At 44.7% G+C, this 24,988-nt stretch overlaps 1 protein-coding gene across 2 annotated transcripts in view; it reads right to left on the bottom strand.

Moving 5' to 3' along the window:
• Positions 1-24,988, bottom strand: part of itpr2 (inositol 1,4,5-trisphosphate receptor, type 2) — a 74,854-nt gene that overhangs the window by 21,559 nt on the left and 28,307 nt on the right. For both annotated transcript variants that reach the window (XM_054733190.2, XM_054733191.2), the window contains 10 exons: positions 14,817-14,937; positions 12,222-12,406; positions 11,960-12,140; positions 11,193-11,443; positions 10,915-11,115; positions 2,377-2,487; positions 2,164-2,259; positions 1,963-2,079; positions 311-427; positions 43-235 (listed from right to left, as the gene is read on the bottom strand). In XM_054733190.2, the coding sequence (XP_054589165.2) occupies positions 43-235; positions 311-427; positions 1,963-2,079; positions 2,164-2,259; positions 2,377-2,487; positions 10,915-11,115; positions 11,193-11,443; positions 11,960-12,140; positions 12,222-12,406; positions 14,817-14,937 (1,573 nt within the window). The remainder of the gene's footprint in view (positions 1-42; positions 236-310; positions 428-1,962; positions 2,080-2,163; positions 2,260-2,376; positions 2,488-10,914; positions 11,116-11,192; positions 11,444-11,959; positions 12,141-12,221; positions 12,407-14,816; positions 14,938-24,988) is intronic.

The following is a 24,988-nucleotide window of genomic DNA, read 5'->3' as shown; positions in this document are numbered from 1 at the left end:
CCGATTCTGCAACTTCAGTCACTATTTTTACTGAAGACTTACCGCGGATCTTCTTCTGCCATTTCATCTCATTGAAGAGGTTATCGAACTGCTGGAAGAAGTCGTTCACCTTGCTGCCTTGGTCGTCCCTCTCTGTGGTGGTGAACACGCGATTCTTGGACTCTTCGGTGAGGTATTCACAGATGTTGGGGACTGGAAACACGATCTGCTCCATGGTGCGATCAAGACGCACAATCTGTAGAGAGACTTGTTTTGTCAGGAAGTTACGGGGACTGGAGGTAGAAATGGACAAAACGAGGAAGAGGACTACCTCTATCTGGGCTGTGTGATTGGCGTAGTAATCAAGAGCTTCATCTTCATCATGATCCGGCACCAACCCTAAACCCGGCCTGAGGCTTTGCTGCAGGACTTTGTTGTGCCGAGCCAACTAAGGAAAAGAAAACATGCGTGAGCTAAAACATTTATAACTCCATTCTACAGCTTAAAGTTAAAGGTGAACTAGGCTGTTCTGGCTTGCTTTTAGCACCCCCTAGTGTCCATTTGTAGAATCAAACGTCAAACCTATCTCCTCGCTGTGCGTTCCTCTTTTTACCATCTTAATCTAACGGCTGAAATGTCTCCCCAGCCTTCATTAGTGTCTAAAGTAGTGGTTCATCACTAAATTAAACCAATTAGCTGTGTTCCTGATCTAAAACATGCAGGAAACATGCTAGAAGCAGACTGCAAGTCCCAACAAAGTGGCTGCCAGTCTGAAGTTGCAAGTGGAATATTCTGGCCACAGGGGGCAATAGGAGCTTTGTGCCCTTTCATTAGCCCTGTGGGTCATTTTAACACATACTGGCTCAAGAAAATTATTTTAAATGATGAAAATGTTGCATAGTATCCCTTTTATTTACAAAACATAAAATCAATGCTTATTTTGCCAAATAAAAATTCAACACTGAACCTGTGAAGTCAAATACTGTGAGATATATATTTTTTCATTGTTATTTACTCATTTCAAAATTGATGCCCCTAGAAAAAGTTTTGAGAGTTTGTCAAAGAACAAGGTTACATCTGTGTTGCATCACCTCATTTTTAAGGCCACACAGCTGTTATCATGACAATCCCCTGCTGATTTGTTACACTAGCAGGACAATTACACACGATATGTAATTTACATGAACAATTCAGACAATGTAAATGTTTTTTCTTTATTTATTTGTTTAAAACACTGTCTTTTTCATGTAAACAAGTAAAGTAAAACCCACCTGTGTGGTAAACATGACAACCAGTAGATCCGTTCAAATAAAAGCACAATATTGTGTATAAAAAATAAATTTGTCATTAAGAGTTTTAAGATGCTTTTTAAAGTATCGTGAAAAAACCTATACCAAAAAACTAAAATAAATGGGTTAAAATGGCTTTGCTGCACAGTAAAGTACGACAGGGAATTTATTTTAAAAAAGGGAAAAAATATTGCTTGACCAGCAATTTACATCTGAAACGAAAAGAAATAATTTACACAGAATAAAAGGATGAATGTCAAATATAATTTTCGGCTATATTTGAGTTTATAATTAGCACAATTCTAAAAAAAATACATAATTAAGAAGCCTGTCTCTTGGTTTTGGATGTCATCAGCTGAAATGAGAGTCAAACTTATTTTTTCTGTCAGTTAAAAGAAAAGATGAAACGCTTCCTTATCATGATAAAAACCAGCCTGTCTGACACGCTGCTCTACGGAGGCCGAAGTGAAAACCTGCTAGACTTGGCTTGCCCTTTCAACCTTTCATAAACCAGCTTCACATCATGAAAACTAAGTTTAGAAAACTGCCAGAGGAGTTTGTTCACAGAGGAACAGCCGCCCATCTTTGATTATTCCTGGAGTGTATGACCCCTGAGGTCAGCAGAGGGTCACAAAGACAGAAGAAACACACTAATGTCTGAATCACTGACAAATTCACGCTCAGACTTTTTTACCTGGTGAGCCAGGATATAAATGTTGTGTCCTACGTCTCTGGGTTTGATTTCATCTCCAGCTCCTCTGTCAACCTCACTCTCCAAACTCTGGGAATAGGCTTCCTTCATGACACCCACCTGAAACACAGACAAACACATCAGACCTAAACTCAGGCTGAAACTGTCTCAACTTTACCTATTAACACTCTTTCACGCTCTTACCAGTTCATTAGGTCTCATCTTGTCAAGAATTTTCTCTGCATTCTCGCTGTCATGGCGACTCTCCATGATGGCCAGCAGGAGCTTGGATGCATTATTCTACAACAGAAAGCTGCTCTGATGAGTTTTTATATGATTATGAACAGCAAATATTGAGCACTGCAACGCTGATGGTTGCGTCCCAGCTGGAGGGTCTCTTTTGATCTCAGGGCTCACCTTCAGCTCCAAGACCAGGTCCAGTCGATACTTCTCCAGGGGTTGAATAGGATTGACAATCAGAGCAATAATAATGTCAATGCCGTTCGACTCATGCTGGACTATACAAGTCTGAAAGACAGCAAGGGATATGCAGCGGTTAGCGTTGAACACAACAACAAATAAATCGGAATTGGGCAATCCGAAACTTAATTTCTGATCCTTGAACCACAATCCACTGTCAAGGGAATGGCAGTGAATGGTAATATATGGTAAGCACAGAGGCGCCTGAATCAGCACGGACAAGTCTGCTGCAGCAGACTGCAGGACTTGGAGTCTTATTTTATAACATTTGGTCTTCAAAGTGGATGTTTCATCTCCACAAATAACACAAGCCTGGAGGAGTTTCTGCAGTGTGGTGGAGTTGCTAATGCAAACTGTTAGCTTCCCCTAGCTGAGACGTTCTCCACGGTTTCCTGGACGCTAAATCAACAACAGCCACCCCTGTCGTGAGTCAAGATGGGGGAGTCCAAGTGACCGTTTGACGTAAATTTGTGGAACTTTTCAAATCCTAGCATTTCACTGTCTATTTTCTATCAGAAGTTAATGCAGGAGATAGGTGTAGGAGACTATTTTCATGTTCAGTCTGCATGACAAACTCAGAGTGACCAATTATGATCAGAAATAAGATTTAAACAATGTTTTTTTGGCATTCCACACCTTCAAAAAATCTTGTTTCCCAAGATTGCTAAGTGTTAATTTATGCTAGAAACAACAGAACTTCCATGTTCTACTTCAAAAATCATAACTTTGAAATTTATCAGATATTAAACGGTTTCAGGCAACATCTAAAATGTTTTCAACTGGCTTCAAACTACAGAAAAATATGGCTAGACTTGAAAAATTTCTTTGATAACACAAACGAATGCGTGATATTTTTTTATTATTCTAGTTTAATATCACCAAAGCAATTTTCTAGACTGACTAAAAAAAATAACAGTTTATTTTCTGAATATCAAGACTAGCTTAGAAATCTATACAGACAGGAGCCAAAGTAAAATGCATGTTGGTCTAGCCATGCTCCATAGAAGCCTCGCCTGGTTTACCACTGGTCTGAGAAGTGTTGTTTTATACCAATCACAGCGCTCCATCGGCTTGATGAGCAGGAGGGTGTGACTGAGCAAAAACCAGAAGGTGGCGACGGCTTGTTTTAAACAGCTTTGGCATCAACTTTGGACTATTTAGCTTTTCTTTGAGTCAAGAGCAGATAGGGTACTTAGGTCCTTTATTTTGAAAAATTATGTATTTGTGTCTTCTTCAATGGTGTATGGCAGACCGCCTTGTTGACTGACATCCGTAGATGTGATGTTCTTTATCCAATAGCATGCGGAGACGGTTTGAAAGACAACCATAGATTCAGCCCAAGACTGAGTTCCCTCTATGGGTCGTGGCCAGTCTATATAATCACATATATAAAATGGCTTGCCAGGCTACATTGGGACTGCATTTTGATTCAGTAACAAAAAGGTGTCTTAATAAACTTCAACGGGCCAATTGCACCCTAACCTAGCTGAAATGGGGCAAAATGGAGCAAGCACTCAATTTTAATGGAAAATCAACCTCTAACAGAGCTATGGGAGGTTATTCTGTTAGATGCAGTGGTGGGCAGTCAGGGCCAGCAAAGCCTTCTCTGCTGGCCTAAACATACTCAAAAGCGTAAATGTATTTTTTTTCCTTTGGTAATTATTTTTAAATAAAAAAAATGTTTACTGGTCTATTTTCTTTATATCCTATTATACCCACTTGGCCGCACTGCTTCCAGTGTTAAAATACCAAGGCTGGGTGTTATCCAATCAGATTTAAGCTAGCTTGTGTTTTCAGGCAGATTAAGTTTGCTCTAGGCCTTCAGAATCAATCGAGAAGCCCACTGTCCGCTGTAAGTGAACAGAGACGATCTAGTTGCGATAGCCAATCAGCTCACGAGTCTAGCTGGCCTCACGCAAAAGTTGACATGAACGCATCCTGTGATTGGATGAGCAGTAGTTAGAACTTTTCTAGCGGCACGAAGCAAAATATCAAAACTAAACACAGAGATTTGTATCTATAGGCAGCTATCGGTGTATTTTTGAACACATGATGGCTGAAAGAGGAGAAGAGACGGACTTGGTTGCAGATTAATTTGCCACACCATTTTCAAGACGGACCTTTCAAGAAAAAATGGATCTTGTGAGAACAGGTCGTCTGACCCCAACGCTAGCTGGCTTGTCCCAGCAGGAGAAAGGATTTGTTCGTCATTTTCAGGCAAGCAACTATGAACGGTACCCAGGGCTAACAGCTTCAGAGAACCGCTGCAGGTTATTCTGCTGGGAATGCCCGTTGCTCGCATCAGATGGATTTGGTAGCATTAAAGCGCGTTAAAACGTACGCCAGAAACACGACTGGGCAGACACAGCTTTCAGCCTCCATGTCCGTAGAAAAGGATCCACTCATGGACCTGAAGTGCACAGATAAACTGTATGACAGAGCCATTGAGGTTTTCCTGAGGAAAGAAAGAAGGATGGATTTTATTTTCTAATGAGCAGGAGAGGAGGAGATCCATGCTGGACATTTATGTTGGTGAGTAGAAACATGTTATTAGTATTTTTTTAATGTTTTGTCATTTTATTTTGTTAATAATCAATAAATGGTAACGAAATAAAATGGCAAAATGAAATTATTCTGTGTTCTATTTCTATGCAATTTATATTGTGAATGACGTGGTGTGTGTGTCATGAACTCCTCCTCTTAACCTCCTCTGCGGGCCGGGCTGGCGCTGCACTCCAGTTCCCAGCATGCCTGTCACCCCGACGCTTCCCGGTGACGTCATCCCGCTGAGCCTATTTAAGGACCTGTCACAGCGGAGCCGGCACTCAGTCATCATCTAACGATAGACGCCAAGCCATTCTAAGACCTAAGACACTAACTCTACGAACCATACGGGAAGAGAACTTCCCACGCTGCCACATATCAGTCTCCATCCACCATTCTCTCCGCGCCTGGGTCTCATAACCACTCCAGCTCAGCCCACCGAACCTGACAGGATGACTGAGTCCCGAGTAGACCCAGCGGAGATCGCACAGCTGCGAGCTGAGGTAGCGCAGCTGCTCAGCCGAGTAGAACGCCAGGAGGCGGACAACGCCCAACTCCGTGTGGAGAACAATCAGCTGCGTGCTGTTACTGATCGCCTCGCATCCAAACTCGATTCCGTCACCGAACTGGTAGTCCAACTCTCCTCAGCCCTCCAACGACAGTCATCTGCCACTCCTAACGTGGTGGAGCCGTATCTAAGTCTCCCAGAGAAATGGGATGGGATTAAAGGATCCCCGGAGAGCATGTTGGCCGTTCTGTCAATGACTTTTGAGTGTCAGCCGGCACGCTACCCGACTTCCTGCTCTCGCGTGGCTCTGTTAACCTCCCTGCTGACTGGGCGAGCCGGTGAATGGGCGGCTGCTCTGTACCATCAGAAGTCCCCAGTCTGCAACGACTATGAAGCCTTCGTGAAAGAACTGAAGAAGGCATTCGTTCATCACAGCAGCGAGGTCGCAGATGAGACACGCCTGCTCCAGCTTCGACAAGGCTCTCAGACCGTGGCCGAATTCACCTCACGCTTCCGGACCACCGCTGCCCGTCTAACCTGGGGTGATGCCGCGGTGAAGGCTGTGTACTTGGAGGGATTGTCACCCCGCATCCGTGAGGGCATGATTGGTCACGAGGCTCCAACCACCCTGGACCAGGGGGTGGACCTGGCTCTGCAGCTGGACCGCTGCCTCCTCACCAGACCAGGAGTGAGGGCGGTTCCCGTACAATCCCGAACTTTCCCCCGCCGTCAGGAGAACCAACCCATGGAGGAACCCATGCAACTGGGTCATTTGCCCCCCGAGGAACGGGCGCGCCGTTTTCAGGAGGGACGATGCGCCTATTGTGGGGCTCTGGGTCATCCCCGTGCAACATGCCCCATACGCCCGGGAAACGGTCCCTCCGGGTCGGTGTAGGAGCTGCCTCACTCGGAGTTTCCACTCATGCAGCTCCTCATCACACCACCCTCTCGGTCTCCTTCCAGCTGAGCCAAGGACCGGTCCCCCTGGTGGCCGTCCTCGACACCGGAGCTGCAGAAAGCTTTATCGACCAGGGGTTGGTCAACCGGCTCAAGATTCCACTCACCCTCCTCGATCATCCCGTTCCCGTCACCTCAGTGGACGGGCGCCCTCTCATGCCATATCCGATCACGCACCGAACCCAGAACCTCCGGATGACCATCGGAGAACACGTAGAGACCCTTCATTTCTTGGTCATTCACGCCCCTACGACTCCTCTCATTCTGGGTCATTCCTGGTTCCGCCTCCACGACCCTCACATCTCCTGGTCCACCAGTAAAGTCATGGCATGGGGTGTTAACTGTCGCCTTCATCATCCGTCTCCAGGATCACAGCCTAGGGAGACACCACCCAAGGATGTGGATTTAACACTCCTTCCAGGATCACAGCCTAGGGAGACACCACCCAAGGACGTGGATTTAACACTCCTTCCACCCCAATACCACGATCTGGCTCGGGTCTTTGCAAAGGAGCCTACCACCAAGCTGCCTCCTCATCGCCCCTACGATCTGGAGATCAGGCTTCAGCCCGGAACCACCCCGCCTCGGGGTCGGCTGTTCTCGCTCTCCCCAGCAGAGACCCAGGCGATGGACGCTTACATCAATGAGGCTCTCCAGAAGGGGTTTATCCGACATTCCACGTCTCCTGGGGCGGCAGGGTTCTTCTTTGTGAAGAAGAAGGAAGGTGACCTCCGGCCCTGTATAGACTATCGTGGGTTGAATAAAATCACCATCAGGGACCGCCATCCTCTTCCCTTAATGAGCACGGCTCTGGACGCCACTGCCCAAGCCACACTGTTTACCAAGCTGGACCTCCGCAGTGCATACAACCTCATCCGCATAAAGGAAGGAGAGGAGTGGAAAACCGCTTTCATTACACCCACTGGACATTATGAGTACCTGGTCATGCCCTTCGGCCTCTGCAACAGCCCTGCCGTTTTCCAGCGTTTCATCACTGATGTCCTCCGTGACATGCTGGGTCGTTGGGTTTTTGTTTATTTGGACGACATCCTCATCTACTCCCGCACGGCTGAGGAACACACCCAGCATGTTCGAGCCGTTCTGTCACGCCTCCTGGAGCACGACTTATTCTGTAAACTGGAGAAGTGTGCTTTTCACCAGGAGTCCACCTCGTTTCTGGGATTCATCATCTCCTCCCAGGGCCTGCGCATGGACCCACAGAAGGTTCAGGCGGTCGCGCAGTGGCCACTACCCAAGACCCTGAAGCAGTTGCAGAGTTTCCTGGGGTTCTGCAACTTCTACCGCCGGTTTATCCGCAACTTCAGCGCCCTGGCGTCACCATTAACTTCCCTGACGAAAACAACCAATCAGCCTCGCCCTTTCCGCCTCTCCCCGGAGGCCGTTGCTGCCTTCCATGAGCTGGTCCGCCGCTTTGTAAGCGAGCCCATCCTCCTCCACCCGGACCTAACACGGCCTTTCGTTGTGGAGGTGGACGCCTCTGAGACGGGCGCGGGAGCCGTACTGTCACAACGTGGCCAGGACTCCAAACTCCATCCCTGCGCATTCTTTTCCCGGAAGTTCTCTCCTACCCAGCAGAACTATGGGGTCGGGGACCGGGAATTGTTGGCGATAAAGTGGGCCCTGGAGGAGTGGCGACAGTGGCTCCTGGGTACCCCCACTCCTTTTCTAATCTGGACTGATCATCAGAACCTCATCCATATTCAGACCGCTCGCCAACTCAACCCTTGTCAGGCCCGGTGGGCCCTCTTTTTCGAACCTTATAACTTTCACATCGCCTACCGCCCCGGCTCAAAGAACCTCAAGGCGGACGCCCTGTCCCGTCAACACACCCAGGATCCAAGGCCTCCTGAACCGAGGTCCATCCTCCCGACCGAACGGTTCTTGGCCGCCCTGCAATGGCCCCTGGAAGCCTCCATCCGGGCGGCTCTCCCGGCGGACCCGGCGCCCCCAGAGACGCCTCCTAACCGCCTTTACGTTCCGGCCGTGTGTCGACAGGAGGCCTTGAGGTGGGGGCATAGTTCACGGCTCGCGGGACACCAAGGCCAGGCTCGTACCTTCCAGTTCTTCCGCCGGGCCCTGTGGTGGCCCTCTATGAGAAAGGACGTGCGTGAATACACCGCTGCATGTGACACTTGCGCCCGGTCTAAGTCCACCACCCAAACTGGAGCCGGGGAATTGCAACCACTCCCTGTGCCTAAAAGGCCGTGGTCGCACATAGGTGTGGACTTTGTCACGGGGCTTCCCGCTGCCGACCACCTGGACACCATCCTCACCATCACCGACCGCTTTTCAAAGGCTGTGCACTTAGTGGCTATGGCAGGGCTCCCCACGGCTAAGAAAACGGCGGAGCTCCTCCTCGATCATGTGGTGAGGCTCCACGGATTCCCCCAGGACGTGGTGTCTGACAGAGGGCCTCAGTTCATCTCACGTTTCTGGAAGGCTTTCTGTCGGTTGGTGGGCGCTTCCGCCAGTCTGTCGTCAGGCTATCATCCCCAGACTAATGGTCAGACGGAGAGAGCAAACCAGCAGCTTGGGCGTTACTTACGCTGCTTCGCCTCGTCTCAACCGTCCACCTGGCCTCGTTACCTCCTATGGGCGGAGCTCTCTCACAACCTCCAGACGTCCTCCGCCACGGGTCTATCGCCCTTCGAGACCTGCTACGGATACCAGCCCCCTCTTTTCGACCATCAGGTGCTGGAGGTGGAGGTTCCGGCGGCTCAGGATATGGTCCGCCGCTGCCGTCTTGCTTGGATCAGGGCTCGCGCCGCCATCACCCAGGCTAATACGGAGTACTCACGACAACACCGGCCCAGCCCTGTGTTCCAGCCTGGTGACCGGGTTTGGCTCTCTACCGCAAACCTCCGGTTTCCGGCTGGTTCCAGGAAGCTGTCGCCTCGCTTTTTGGGGCCCTTCCCAGTCCGAGATGTCCTCGGTCCGGTCGCTTACCGGCTGCGCCTCCCTTCCACTCTTAAGGTGCACCCGGTATTCCACGTCTCACAGCTCAAGCCGGTGGTGTCTTCTCCTCTCCATCCGCCTCCGGCCCGGGTGCCGACGCCCCGAGATGTCGATGGGGACCCCGTCTACACCGTCCGCAAGATTCTGGACGCCCGCCGCCGGGGCCGTGGACGGCAGTATTTGGTGGACTGGCAGGGTTACGGTCCGGAGGAGCGTAGCTGGGAGTCTGCCCGCTCGTTTCTGGATCCTTCCCTGTTGGCTGATTTCTGGTCTCGTCGCCCTGGGCCTTCTGGAGCCGTCCCTCGCGGTGGGGGTCCTGTCATGAACTCCTCCTCTTAACCTCCTCTGCGGGCCGGGCTGGCGCTGCACTCCAGTTCCCAGCATGCCTGTCGCCGACGCTTCCCGGTGACGTCATCCCGCTGAGCCTATTTAAGGACCTGTCACAGCGGAGCCGGCACTCAGTCATCATCTAACGATAGACGCCAAGCCATTCTAAGACCTAAGACACTAACTCTACGAACCATACGGGAAGAGAACTTCCCACGCTGCCACATATCAGTCTCCATCCACCATTCTCTCCACGCCTGGGTCTCATAACCACTCCAGCTCAGCCCATCGAACCTGACAGTGTGCAACTGCGCCAACATGTTCAATTGTTTCGCGGTACAATTTTCTCCAAAACAAATGCAAATAATGTGTTTGCTTTACTTATTTATTTTATTGTCTCATCTCTTAAACCCGTCTTTCATTTCTGAGATTTGACGGTATCCGTGGTCAGCTTCCTACTCTCAACTGGGAATGCGAGTTTGATTTTAAAGACTCTGGAAATTGTGTCTTGACCAGCCGTGTGTGTGTGTGTGTGTGTGTGCGTGTGTGTGTGTGCGTGTGTGTGTGTGCGTGTGTGTGTATGTATGTATGTGTGTATGTATGTATGTATGTATGTATGTGTGAGAGAGAGAGAGAGAGAGAGAGAGAGAGAGAGAGAGAGAGAGAGAGAGAGAGAGAGAGAGAGAGAGAGAGAGAGAGAGAGAGAGGTTTCTCCAGCTGTGATGTCCTATTGATGGTATTTTAAGGTGTATTAAATTAGATTGGACTGAATAGGAAATCACTGAAGGCCCAGGGGTGGAACGCACCGCCCGCCACTGGTTAGATGTGATGGTGAACACAATTTAATTTGTTGGGTGATTAATTAGAAGTCACATGAATAAATAAGACCATAATAGAGATCTGATTTTTTTTTAAAGGGATGTTGCTGATCTGAAGAAAGTCTGTCAGGTCACAGAGTGACAGAAAACATTCATTAATAAAAAAAAATGTAGAAAAACTCAGAACTTTCTTCTCAACTCGCCACTAACAGACCTTACATTGGCTGTCTCTGATTGGCTTAGATCCTGAGTGGACAGGAAGATTCTGTGATCATAACAACTCAGAAATAAGTCGTTTAATGATAAAAACCTTTACAAGAGACTCACTTGGTAGCATAACCCTACCTGGTTTTCGTGGCACGGCCCCTGGCAGTACTCTGTGATTGTTTCCAGCGTTTGGCACACCAGATTCACATTAGTCTCGTTTATGTAAAGTCCCAGCAGGCCAAGGCCTCCTGTGGTGCTCCCACAAATGCAATCCAAAAACTGAAGAGTCTCACACACCAGATTGTAGTTCGTCTTGTTGTTCTGATTGCGCAGGAAGTTCTGAAGTCAGCAGAAAAGCACAAAGTGATGCAGAGCCGACACAACAGTGCATGGGAGTTTTTGATCAGATCCGGTACCTGCAGCTCCGAGTTGTGGTTCTCACACAGCAGCTGGAGAAAACGAAGAATCGGGTTCATGATCGAGATGCTCGGGTTCATCAAAACGTCTTCTTTCTCATCATCAAGGGCCACTTGGTCGCTTTGGCCCAAACCCATGACATCAGACTCCACTTCAATCCTGTAGGTGACGAAGGCCTTGGAGGTGGCTGCAGAGGCCTCTTTTAGCTGCCCTTGCATGCTCTCTCTCATCTGTAGGCCCTGGTCTTTGTCTAAGATCACACGTTCATGTATAATCACAGGTAAACAATCATATCCAGCATCAGCATAAGGTTACAGTTTGTAAAGGTTGGCTGAAAGCTTTTTAGGCATGTTTAAAAACAATGAAAACATTTTAGAGACGCCTTTGATTAGTGAAGCACAATTAACTTAGGTTATGTGGCATGAAACCACCCCATCCTGATACAATGGGCTTTTGATAAACTTGTGATACGGGGTGTCACATGGCCTCTGACATGTGACTGTGGCGGCCTGTCAGCAGAGCAACAAAGATCGCTCTGGATTTATCCGACGCTGCGGTTCCAAACACCACCCGGCACGCTGGAAACAGAAATCTGATGTTTTTTTCTACTCGTCCAGATGTTTCTGCAGCAGTGATGGTCTGATGTCAGGACAGGACGTGTGGAAGTATTTTAGCGATAAATACAGCTGCTTATATTTAATATATAAAGTAAAACAAATCATTTTGACTTTAATGTTGATAAAAACCAGAGGAGTTTCAATTTTACTTTTCCTAATCCGGGAGCTACTGGGTCCTTCGTCGTCATCCATGCTTCTGACATTAAACTCCAACGCGTTAGACGTCATAGCAGCTCGGATCTCTTGCTGGGCCAAGCCCATGCGATCATAGAAGACCTTGAAGAACTTCTCCGAGTTCTTCTGTTTGTGCAGCAGGTTGTAGAACGAGTACTGTTGGGAGGAAGAGATGGATGAGATTGTTTGTAAAAAGTCCAAAATTTTAAGGGAAATGTTGAAAATCAGCACCCTCACCTGTATCTGCGTGTTTCCTTTCTGTAGAAGAGCTGTTCCAAGTAAGATGCTCTCCTCGAACACAATGTCGTTTTTGGTGTTGACTACCAGATTAATCACCAGCTCTGTCGCACCAACCTTGTCCAACAGAGACTGGATCTCTACCTCATCCATGACTTGCTTATCAGCATCCAGAACGGCAGAACCTCAATGATTAAAACAATTAAGATTTACAGTTTAGCTCACAGAGAAGATTAATTATGCTGTAAAACAGACACAATAGAGCAATTTTAGCCAATCTGAAATATTTTACTAACTTTTTATTGCATATTAATCTCAGGATTTTATTTGTAACACACAAAGACTTCTATTAAAAATATTTGGATTCAAAACCTCTTCTCACCATTTTAAAGGTGTGGGAAACCTGTTTAATCAATACATTTGCAGTAGTTTCTAGTAGGAATGAATGCCTTGCAAGCCGTACTCAGGGCAAAGAAAATCCAGACATGCCTGCATCAGCATAAAGAGGAGAGAGTAACACGGCAGGATTTGGATCCTTATTTCCTGGTATTTGGACATCTTGCCTCAGATTTGAAACAGCAACGCGACTATCACTGGGTGTTTCTTGATGTCAAGGAACCTCGCCTTGATCTCTTGGTCCTGCCCTGGTTGCCTAGGAGATACATCATCAGGAACTGCCAAGGCGTGTTCCGGCGTTCATGTTCTACCGAAGGCATCTGTTCTCTATTTGTTAGCCGTTTAGCTAGCTGAGCAAGAATACACGGGAGGTGCCTTGTAGCCTAGTGAAACATTTCCCAGAATACAGTGCAGTATTTTCAAAAGGATGGTGAATCAGGAGCCAGCAGCTACTTCAGGGCAAATTTCCAGTTTAAATGTAAGTCAACTAATTGTAGCTATCAGGCTGATATCTAAAATGTTTTTTTTATATCCAAAGCAGTTAGCTATGGTTGGTTAGTTGCTCAGTAGTTGCGGCTTCGTCGGCTAGTAGGCAGTAACTCGTTTACATATTTAACTTAATCAATATATACACCATTTAAAAAGTTAATGGCTCAATATATGTTTATATGAAAACCTATATGTATAAAATATAATGGTACCTCACTTGCCACGTGACCGCGGCGGTCACGTTGTCTAAGTCTGTTCCATTTAACTGTTTTCTATGACCAAGGAAGGACAGTGTCCTTGTAAGCAAGGCCTTGACACTGAGAAATGCCCACAGACTCCGTTTGCTCTGCAATGTTGAGGTTTCATCTCCACAAATAACACAAATCTGGAGGAGCTTCTGCCATGCGGTTAAGTTGCAAACGCTAATGGTTAGCTTCTGCTAGCCGAGATGTTCTATGCTGATTCTGGACGCTCAAACAACAACAGCCTTCCATTACGAGCCAAGATGGGTGAGTCCAAGTGACCACTTGACGTAGATGTGCTAGGCTTTTTCAATCGTAGAGTTTCACCATCTATTTTCTATCAGAAGCTAATGTAGGAGAAAGACTTGGGCAGTATTACGGTATTACCGTATACAGCCAGTGCTAAAAAAAATAGCAAATATGTCAGTTCTGATACAATCATGAAAAAAAATAAACAGTGTACGTAGGAGACAATAAGATAAAAAATAAAACTAAGTAAAAATGATAAATATATGTAATTTAATGTGTAAAACTGATACCTGGTTGAATTTTCAGATTTACTTAAATAATTTTAAATGTTTTGTCCAAATTTTTACAGAAGTTCTATAAAGTTTATGAACGCGCGGGGGGGGACCTACAGCACCAGCAGACTTGGCGTCTAAAAGAACACAAATTCTGCAGTTTGGGAGTATTTTGGGTTTGCATTGAACTTCAAAGGAGAACTAGTTAACACTGATGAGGTAATTTGTGCAAACAAAAGATAACCGCAAAAGATGCAGGCCCCATCAGCACTGCAGAGCCTTGTTTGGAGCCTGTTATTAAAAAAAGACGACAGCACACTTTTCTGGTGGAAATATACAACCAGCCTTCCCCAAATGTTGCGACTAGCTCCTATGTACACGTATGTTTGAGCCACAAGCTCATCAAAGCAGGTTTTCCAGCACTGAGGCAAAGCAGTCGGTCCACAACGTCCTATGCTGAAGCGGGAAAAGGTAAACATGCTGGTTTTTCAATGTTCCACAGCTTTAAGCACGGTTTTCTACTGGCTGTACCCTACGTAAGTTTCCCTCAACAATCAACGGCCAAGCAAGCAAGAGGAAAACTGAAGACAGAACTTTGTTTTTTTTAACTGTTTAAATAAAATGTACATGTTGATGGTTTTAATTATCTGAGAAGTTTTTGTTTATAATTATGCATTTTACACTTTTACCCAAAGCAGTTTGCCCAAGGACAAAATGTCAGAATGACTATGAGCCAGAATCAAACCGACAACCCTGGATTGGAACCCTGACTCATGCTCAGCTCTTCATCTATTAAACATGACTGGTTGAACACATTTGCTGTCCTGCAGGAATCCCTTTACCCAGGAATTCCTGAACAAGAAGCAGATAGATGTCATCGTGTAAGCCACTTTTGCTTCCTCTGCAGTTATTTGAGCGTGCTCTGGGTTGATCTGAGTTTTCAGTACCTCCAGATGACGGTTTGACAAAGGCGCCAGATGAACTGTTTCCACTCCCGAGCTCTGGCTTGGAGAAGAGCTTTTGATTTCCAAAGTAGCGAGTGAGAAGTATCTTTCTCAACTCCATTTCCTGTGGAGACAGAAATCGTACTATTAAATCCATATCTCAGCACTACACTCTTCAGGCTTGTACTTCTTAAGATAGCAGATCATTTGAGCTGATGATGGATTTTCTTTTCTTTTTGAAAACTAATCATGAAGTATTGAGGTGAGTTTTGTCCTCCTCACGTAAAATCCACCCAATCATACCAGAGAAGGCTGAGCACATTTTAGCCCAATCCTCCTAATGGGAATCATCACAATTATTCCATGATACATTTCTGTCTTGATGAGAATGATGGCTTGCGGGATGAAAACACTCTTATCAACAAAGAGAATTGATGCTCGAGAGGAGGCGCGGTAACCTAATCGTCTAATAACTCCATAATTTATAGGAGAATCTCCAATGGTAGCAAAGAACGTTTAAAACTGAAACCATCAAAGCTAAAAACTGGGATTTGTAGCTCTATTTTTATTTGCTTCTGCACGTTATCTGCACCAGTTCTCAGACAAACAGCACTTATTTTCCCTCTTTCCTCATAAATATCTCTCAGTCAGTGACTTTGGTGCCGATGAAGAGAAATAAGATGGAAAGGGATAAATGTTGTGATGGACAGAGTGATAGAAATTAAAGAAACTCTTCAACGTGGATTTCTGTGGCAACTGGTATTGACCATCGCAATAGACGAATGCATGGATGGAGAGATGGATAAACAAACAGGAGGAGGAGGAGAAACACAATGATGGCAATGGAGACACTTATGGTTTCCATGGAAACCTGTCAGTGGTAGATGGCGGTTAGAAGGTGCTGATCTAACTGGACAAACTCAAACTACAACAAAGAACTAACGATTAATATCTTTTGAATGATAAAAGCTGTTTTGTTAGATGTTTATGAGAATCTGTGAAATTGTGGATGATGATGAAACAGCTGAAGTTCTAAAATCAGCTCTGAATCTGACAAATAAGAATTTTCACACTGACACATTGTGCCAATTATGATGTGACTTGTTTGTGATTTTTTTAAAGCTCCGTTTTACAGTAAACTACAACTATAAGTGTCAAATGAACCATAAACGCATGCATTTAAGATGCACATCAAACTTTCTCCATCAGTATTTTTGGTCCATGTGAATAAAAGCTCAGACTGAGTGCAAAGAGGAACAAAGATGTGCAGGAGCATGTGTAGCTGATGCTCCCCGTGTCAGTAAACACTCGATCTCATCTGCAGTCAGCAGAGACACTTGTCTGCCTGCACTGTCTGGCAGAGCCGCCTCACGTATGCGCGCACACACACACACACACATACATGCGCCTTAAAAACTGAAGGTGATGATCCATTGTTTCCACTAAGCGATTCACGAACTCTTTAAAGCATCCTGATGCAAACTCTGATTACAAACTGAGGCACGTTTATCTTGAATTCTGCCCTTTTTTTTTCCTTGACAGAAAACCTGTCGGGTTCGACTCTCAAAGAGCCGTTAAAGGAAGACTCCAGCAGAAAAGGGTTGAAAGGGGTGTGTGGGGGGAGGATTTCTCTCCTTTTTGCCTTCCCTCTGGGCGATGCAGTCTGCTGGCTACGACTGCAGAGAGAGGAGAGTCAGCCCTGCCTGACTCATCTGCTCGCTGCTGCATTGACGAGAAAAACTCCAGTCAGGTGATGTAAGAGCCACGAGAAAGAAAGATGGAATTAGAGTTGGGAGCACTGACAGAAGTCAGAAGTAGGAAAGGAGGAGGCAAGCACAACGTAGCGGGAAGCAGACAGTCATAATGCTTTAAAATGTGCACTGGCACGCCACACTGCGGCTCTGGTGTCCGAGCCGAGGATGAGCTGCCGAACCCCACCGCTGGCATCTCTACACCTCCTCGTCTTTCCTCCCTCCCTCCCTCCAAAACTCTTGCAGCTCTGCTGTCTGCAAATGTCTCAACTCTGCAGAGTGGTATAAAGACAAAGAAACTGTGGATCTTGTGCTGCTTTGGGTGGTCTGGAAACTCATGTGGGTAGCAGAGGGCAACACTAGAGCTGCTCGGTTCAAATGAGGTTAGCAGAGTTTAAAAAAAAAACTTTCCTTTTCTGCTATCTGTGTTTGTCTGGGACTCAGGAGACTGCTATACAGCAATTTTCTTCATAAACCAGAAAAGTTGAACAACTTAGGCATCATGTGTACATGATGAGACCTCCGTCATGACACTTTGTACAAAAGAAAGTATAATTTTTATTCCCAACACTTACTAAACTCAAAAAATCCTTTAATAAAACGTGTCCCTGTCCTTGTGCACGAGGCCAGAGGCACAGATAATTCACGTATCCATCTGCAAGAAACAAACATCACGAGCTGCTTTTTTATAGCATTTGAACGTTTCTCAGCAAATGAAAAGATTTTAGCCACTAAACAGGCACATCAGCAAAACAAAACGAGGTCACATGTGAGAGAAATCTGAGACTCAGGGAAGAACAAGACCAGCATCACAAACGAGTAATCAGTAAAAGATGAACTGGTGGATAACTGGAAGTGTTGTTAAGCACAGAGAAATAATGTTCTAAGAAACGTTTGTTTTGTGTACCTCACTTAAACAGGATGTAATGGGAACAAATCAGACCATTTTTTTTTGTTGTTTCACCTCATTAATGGCTGAATTAATAAAAATTTTGGAAATGTTGCCCAATTAACAGTCCCAAAAAGGAAAATATAAGTTAACTTATTGAATCAAACAACATATATCATCCTATCATATTCATGTGATCTAAGGGTTGCACTTTGTCAAGCGGACTAGTTTTAGTGAATTTTAAAGTTATAACTTTTCCAAGATCAATCTGATGAGATAAAATTATAACCCAACACAAAGATCCTTATTCTCACCCTTCTTTAAAAATATCACTCAATAGTCTTTTTGTTAGTTTGTCCTCCAGCTGCGTGACCAAAACTGAAACACAGAACCTGAACTGGCATTCGACGCCTCCTCCTGTCGGTCATGTGTCTCCTCCAACACAACGGGCTTAACTCACATGCGATCGGCTACAACTAACGCACCACGAAGTGTGATAAAACACCACCCCGTTAGACAGTGTCCTGCCCACGGCCAAAATCACACAGATTAAATATCAGGCTTAATAAAGCCAACCATGGAAATCTCATAAATATTAGAACTAATTCAACTGAGCAGAAAACTAGAAAAATTAAATGTGGGTTATTGAACATTAGGTCTATTTTTTCTAAGACTTTGTTAGTTAATAACTTGATTTGTGATATTCACATTTCTTTGCTTTCACAGAATCCTGGCTGCAGCAAAAGGATTATGTTAGTTTAAACGAGTTGACTCCTAATTATTTAAATCATCACATTGCTCGAAGTACAGGGCGAGGAGGAGGAGTAGCAACCATTTTTCATTCAGACCTATTAATCAATCCCTTACCAATTAATGGTTACAGTTCTTTTGAACATTTTATTCTTAGTTTTCCTAATCCAGATTGCAAAACTGTAAAACCACTCTTGTTTGTAGTTTTGTATCGTCCACCAGGCCCTTACTCTCAGTTGTTGGATCAGATCTCTGATTTTGATTTGGTGCGAAATACTGATGAGGTCATTGTAGTGGGGGATTTTAACATTCATGTGGACACTGAAAATGATAGCCTCAATGTAGCCTTTGGTAATATCTTAGACTCAATTGGTTTTACCCAAGAATACATAGCTCCACCCACTCCTTCCATCATATATTAGACCTTGACTTATGGCATAGAGTGTGAGGAAATGACGATATTTCCACATAATCCAGTCCTCTCAGACCACTTTTTTATAACCTTTGAGTTTTATATAACTGAGTTCTCGAGACAAGCAAGTAAATTTCACTATAGTCGGTCTCTATCTGACAACGCTGTTAGATCCTTTAAATCAACTGATCTAACTTTACTATCTTGAGCATCTCAAAGGAATGTAGCAGAGGGCAATATTTTCATTTCTAGCCCTTCACAAATTGATGATTTAGTTCATAATGTTACTTCTTCTTTACGTGTGGCATTAGATGATGTTGCCCCTTTAAAAAAAGAAGGTAATTAGGGACAGGAAGTTGGCTCCCTGGTTTAATTCTCATTTACGAACTTTAAAACAAAACTCTAGAAAATTGGAGAGAACATGGTGCTCTACACACCAGGAGGAGTCCTACTAATCCTGGAAAAATAGTCTTGTGCTTTATAAAAATAAGCTTCAACAAGCAAGAACTGCTTATTTTTCATCGGTAATTGAGGAGAATGAGAATAATCCTAAATTTCTTTTCGATACAGTACCATACCATACCATACCATTTTATTTATAAAGCGCATTCAACATGGCATTACAACCAGACAAGGCGCTGTACATAAAGATTACAGTTAATTAACACGTTCAGAATGACATTTAAAGCATAGTTTATAAGAAAAAATGAAAACAAGAAAATACTCGAACTAACAGTCGTAAAACACTAAAAACACAAAGGAATGTGAAACAACAGATAAAAACATATGAAAGAACCACAGTAATACAGATGTTAATTATTGTGCACTCTATTGTAGAAAGAATGCAGATGTCGAAAGTGGTCCATGATTATGTATTATATGCAAGGTTGAAGTAGTGAGTTTTCATGCGAGATTTAAAAATGCTAATTGTTGGTGCTTGCCTCACTAGTAGTGGTAATGCATTCCACAGCTTGGGAGCACAGACAGAGAAAGCCCTTTCTCCACGGCTTTTCAGACGTGCGTTTGGAAGAGCTAGGAGGAGCTTATCCTCAGACCTGAGAGCACGAGGCGGATTGTAGTAATGGACGAGTTGACACAGATATGGAGGAGCTTGACTGTTCAGGGATTTATAAGTGAGCAGCATGATTTTGAAATTGATCCTGAGATGAACGGGCAACCAGTGGAGAGATTTTAGAATTGGTGTAATGTGCTGTCTTCTGTCAACTCCAGTCAGGAACCTAGCTGCTGAATTCTGGACTAGCTGAAGTCTAGATTGAGCTGCTTTACTGATGCCGTATAAGCAGGAGTTGGAGTAATCCAGCCGTGAAGTGATGAAAGTGTGGACTACTGATTTGAGAAGACGGACACTCAGGATGTGCTTAAGTTTAGAGATACACCTGAGGTGGTAAAAACATGATTTAACTGTGTTATTGACCTGAGCATCCATCTTCAGAGCCTGGTCTATTTTAACTCCAAGGTTGGAAATTACAGTGGAGACATTAGGTGAGAGATAGTTGAGGTCAGGTTGATGAGTAGCCGGGATGCTGTGAGGATTAAAAACAATTACTTCTGTTTTGGAGTCATTCAGATGGAGGAAGTTATCAGCAAGCCAAAGCTTAACATTATCGATACAATCAGACAGAACTTGCATTGATTGAGTTGGCTTGAATGAAAAGTAGATCTGACAGTCATCAGCGTAAAGATGGTATGAGACAGCGTGCCTTCTGAAAATGGCTCCTAAGGGCAGTATATAGAGGTTAAATAGTAACGGGCCGAGTATTGAACCTTGTGGGACACCCCAACGGAGTGGTTGTGACTCGGATGAACAGCCATCCAACATGACTCTAGCGGACCTGTTATAAAAGTATGACCTGAACCAATCTAGGGCTGAACCGGAAATGCCAGCCCAAGTCTGAAGTCTGGTGATCAAGATGTTATGATCGATCGTGTCAAATGCTGCTGATAGATCCAAAAGTAGCAGAACCACATGGAAACCTGAATCTAAAGCGAGAAAAATGTCATTAAACACCCGAACATGAGCAGTTTCAGTGCTGTGCTGTTTTCTGAAACCAGACTGAAAAATGTCCATTACCTGATTGTCATTTAGATGTGTCAGCATCTGTTCATACACTACAGTTGCCAAACTTACACAGAAACATAGCTCTGAACCATCTATTCCCTTAGCCCTCAGCAGCAACGACTTTATGGGATTTTTCACGAGTAAAATTAATTCTATTAGGAACAAAATAATTAGCATCCTCCCTAATGCGATTTCTTCTTCCTCGGTAAGTGAGGCAGCATCAGAGGTGACTGTAGAACCTCACCTGTGTTCTAGTTGAGCTTTCAGAGTTATCAAAAATATTAGTTTCATCTAAATCTTCAACTTGCATTTTAGATCCAATCCCAACCAAATTATTTAAAGATGCTTTTCCTTTGGTTACTGCCCCCATTCTAGATATAATCAATCTATCCTTAGTAAATTGATATGCACCACAGGATTTTAAGGTAGCTGTAATCAAACCTTTACTTAAGAAGCCTTCTCTGGATCCAGATGACCCAATGAATTATAGACCAATATCTAACCTTCCATTTTTATCCAAAGTCCTGGAGAAAATAGTGGCCATCCAAGTATATGAGCATTTAAACACTAATGATCTGTTCAGTCTGGTTTTAGAGAGTATCACAGCACTGAAACTGCATTAGTGAAAATTACAAATGATATTCTCATGGCCTCAGATAAGAATCTTGTGTCTGTTCTAGTCTTGTTAGATCTCAGTGCTGCCTTTGACACAGTTGATCACAATGTTCTTTTAGAAAGGCTTGAACATGTTGTATGGATCAAAGGAACAGCGCTAGATTTTATTTTGTAAATGTAAATGGCAAATCTTCTTCATACTCCAGGGTTACTTGTGGAGTACCACAGGGTTCAGTGCTAGGATCAATTCTTTTTACTATATATATGCTTCCAATTGGTAAAATCATTAGACAACATGGGATAAACTTCCACTGTTATGCTGACGATACTCAGTTATATCTATCCATTAACTCTAATGTACCTAATCGTTTAGTTAGAGTACAATCTTGTCTTGAAGACATAAAAAATTGGATGAATCTAAACTTTTTGCTTTTAAATCAAGACAAGACTGAAGTTCTCATCTTTGGACCTGAAATTCAGAAAAGGAAATTGCTTAGTCAATCACCTGACCTGAATGGCATTAAATTAATCTCAGAGAACAAAGTAAGGAACCTTGGTGTTATCTTCGACCAGGACATGTCATTCAAATCCCAGGTTATTCAGGTTTGTAGGATTTCCTTTTTCCACCATCGGAATATTGCTAAGATTAGAAGCATCCTTTCCAGGAGTGATGCTGAAAAACTAGAAGTCCACAGAATGTCTTCAGCTTGTCCAAAATGCTGCAGCTAGAGTTCAGATGAGAATTAAAAAGAGAGATCATATCTCTCCTGTCTTAGCTTCCCTACATTGGCTGCCTGTTAAATTCAGAATATATTTTAAGATCCTCCTTCTCACATATAAAGCTCTTAATAATCGAGCTCCATCATGCATCAGTGACCTGATTGTTCCATATGTTCCTAACCGAGCACTTCGCTCTCAGACTGCAGGTCTACTGGTGGTTCCCAGAATATCTAAAATTAGGATGGGAGGCAGATCTTTTAGTTATCAGGCTCCTCTCCTGTGGAATCAGCTCCCAGCTTTAGTCCGTGAGGCAGACACCTTGTCTACTTTTAAGACTAGGCTTAAAACATTTTTATTTGATAGGGCCTGTGGTTAAAATCGGCTGTTAGCCTGGATCTGGACAAGTGGGGGAGTAGAGGGAGGTGGAGTGTACAGTCGGTAAAGACGGCTCTACCTTGCCCTGCCTCCAACATGCCTCCATCTAAAAGGCTAGGTTATCCAGAGTTGTCTCTGTAGCTATGCTGCTATAGGCTTAGACTGCTGGAGGGCATACTGACCACTTTCCACACTCGACTGCTTTCTTCTACAATTTACTCTTTAACTCTATTATTTCCCATTTCAGCTGTTAACTTTATTTTTTCTCTAAGTGTTTATCTCTCCAGAAGAAGCTACAATGATCTGCTGACCTGTGGTGCCCTCATGGTGGGGGCCATCGGCTTGAACACTGTTGCTAACCATTTAAACATTCTCCCTCTCCTGATAACATTTTACTTTCTTTGACATTGAATGTGCTACTACTCGTTTACTCATTTAATTATAGATTCACTAGGATAAAGACAATAAAGTTTATCTCTCACCAAATAGAATATTTAATAAGAAATCACAATGTAGCCATAGAAACATTACTTGGTATATTATGTTGTGTTTGTGTGTAGGTGGGCTGGTGTTGGTGTGTGCATGTGTCTACTCTGTCTTCTCGATCCCCAGTGAGTCGTGGTGGATGGCTGCTTGTACAGAGCCAGGATCCTCTGGAGGTTTTTTCCTGTTAAAAGGGAGTTTTCCTTTCCACTGTCGCTAAATGCTTGCTTAGTATGAGGATTGTTGTTGATGCAATTTGCTGGGTTCCTTATACAGGAAACTTTTTTCCGATTGGCTTAATGAACTGACCTGTATTGGAATGTTTGCTGTGCGAAGTGCCTTGACACGACTCGGTGCTATATAAATAAACTTGAATTGAACTGAATTCAAATGCTGTTCACAGAGACCGCTGATGTTGCTCATGGTGGCCCTGAGGCCAAGCTGCTCTGCTGCAGCTCTGGAGGCATTTCCACATGTCTAACATGTAGACCTCCTTTGCAAATTCATGACTAGACCAGACAAACATGTTAATCCTGCATCACCATGGAGACCAAAACATAAGGCTCCAGACACATGACTGATGGGAGTATGAAATATGAAGGCAAGGGATAAGAAAGACCACCGCTTTAGCACAAATTAGCCACCATTTTTTAATGGTCCATGAGCTCCATTTATCTACCCAACCTGTCCTAACTTCACTTTTTAATGCCGCGTCAGCTTTAATACCACCAAATGTCAAACTTTACGAGTTACGAAGGTTATATCCCTCTACCTGAGACACCATTTCTATAAAATGCTAAGCTATGGTCCAGTGGGATGCCTGTCACTCTTCATCATTAGAGGAAAACCCTGCAGGACGAGTTCACAGAGACAGTCAGAACGGCACCGTGCAAGTCTCAGCGTCTGCATGCATGCATGTGATGCACTTAGCATCAAGAGAGTGGTAATCTGTAAATCTGCTTTGTCTTTGGGTGGGTGGTGAGAAACTTGGCAGGCGACGGGGACGGACGGACAGAGAAACTGAGTGTGTGAATGACAGGGATGAGTGTGGAGGAAAGGAAGTGGCGTGCACGTTACATAAGTGTACTGTAAACAAGCCGTGCGCTGTACATATGACAGCACATGACACCCGTCTATTCAGAGACTTAACGTTTAAAATAAACATCTTTAAAAAAAATCCTCTTTAGATTGTTTAAAGTGATTATGAAAGCTCAAAATAACTCGAGTCATTCATAAACGGGTTTTAAAGCTTGTTTTTTGTTTTGGTGAGAAATAATCTTATGTCCGTTTTTAACATGAAACAGGAGTCCGACACCCTAAAACTCTTCGGAACACATTAGATCACAAACGTTTCTACAGCAGCCCTGGTTTCAGAGATACGGGCGACACATCTCTGTGGTGTGGCTGCAGGTTTTCCTTCGTGTTGTCCAACAGCACGCCTGACGTGATCTGGGCAAACACAGGTCAGGGTCTGGGAGGGATTAGGCGGGGAGCATATGCTGGTAGTGCAGGCTGAATGCGAGACTGAGACGAAAGCAAAGGAGGAGAAAGCGGAGGGAGGGAGGGAGGAGAACGTGATAGTCCACGTGACTCTGGCTCAGCCACTGCAGGCTGTTACATAAGCGCACCCCCTGCCCCGTCTCCTCATGGACCGAGCAGACTCCGCTTCTCTCCAATCCCTCAGACGCCCCCCCCCCCCCCCCCCCCCCGCCTCCACTCTCCACCCTCCTCTCACATGGCTCCTCACATGGCTTCTTCCTTTTCTCTGACTCTCCTCCACCCACTCATTGTACCCCAAGGGAGCCACCAACCTCTGCTGCCTAAGCTGTCACTCTGTTCCTCTCCTTCTGTTTTTGTCTGCCTGCTTCTCCCTCTCTCATTATTTCCATCAGTCGTTGTCTTCTCCCTCTCCCTCCCGTGTAGCGAGGCTGCAGCTCCACACTCAGGCTTGAAGGGAAATGACAAAGAAGAGGACCCAAACACCTGCTCGAGAACGCTCTCCAACACCCACACAGACTGACACTTCACACATCACTACGGTGTCGTCTGGCTTTTGGGCTAAAACAGGCTGCTTTTTTAAAAATGACTGCTTCATACTTT

This window comes from Nothobranchius furzeri, chromosome 4 (genome assembly GCF_043380555.1).
Source record: "Nothobranchius furzeri strain GRZ-AD chromosome 4, NfurGRZ-RIMD1, whole genome shotgun sequence".
Taxonomy (NCBI): Eukaryota; Metazoa; Chordata; class Actinopteri; order Cyprinodontiformes; family Nothobranchiidae; genus Nothobranchius; species Nothobranchius furzeri.
The sequence above is the reverse complement of the archived record's forward strand: the minus strand, read 5'-3'. Positions and strand labels throughout refer to the sequence as shown.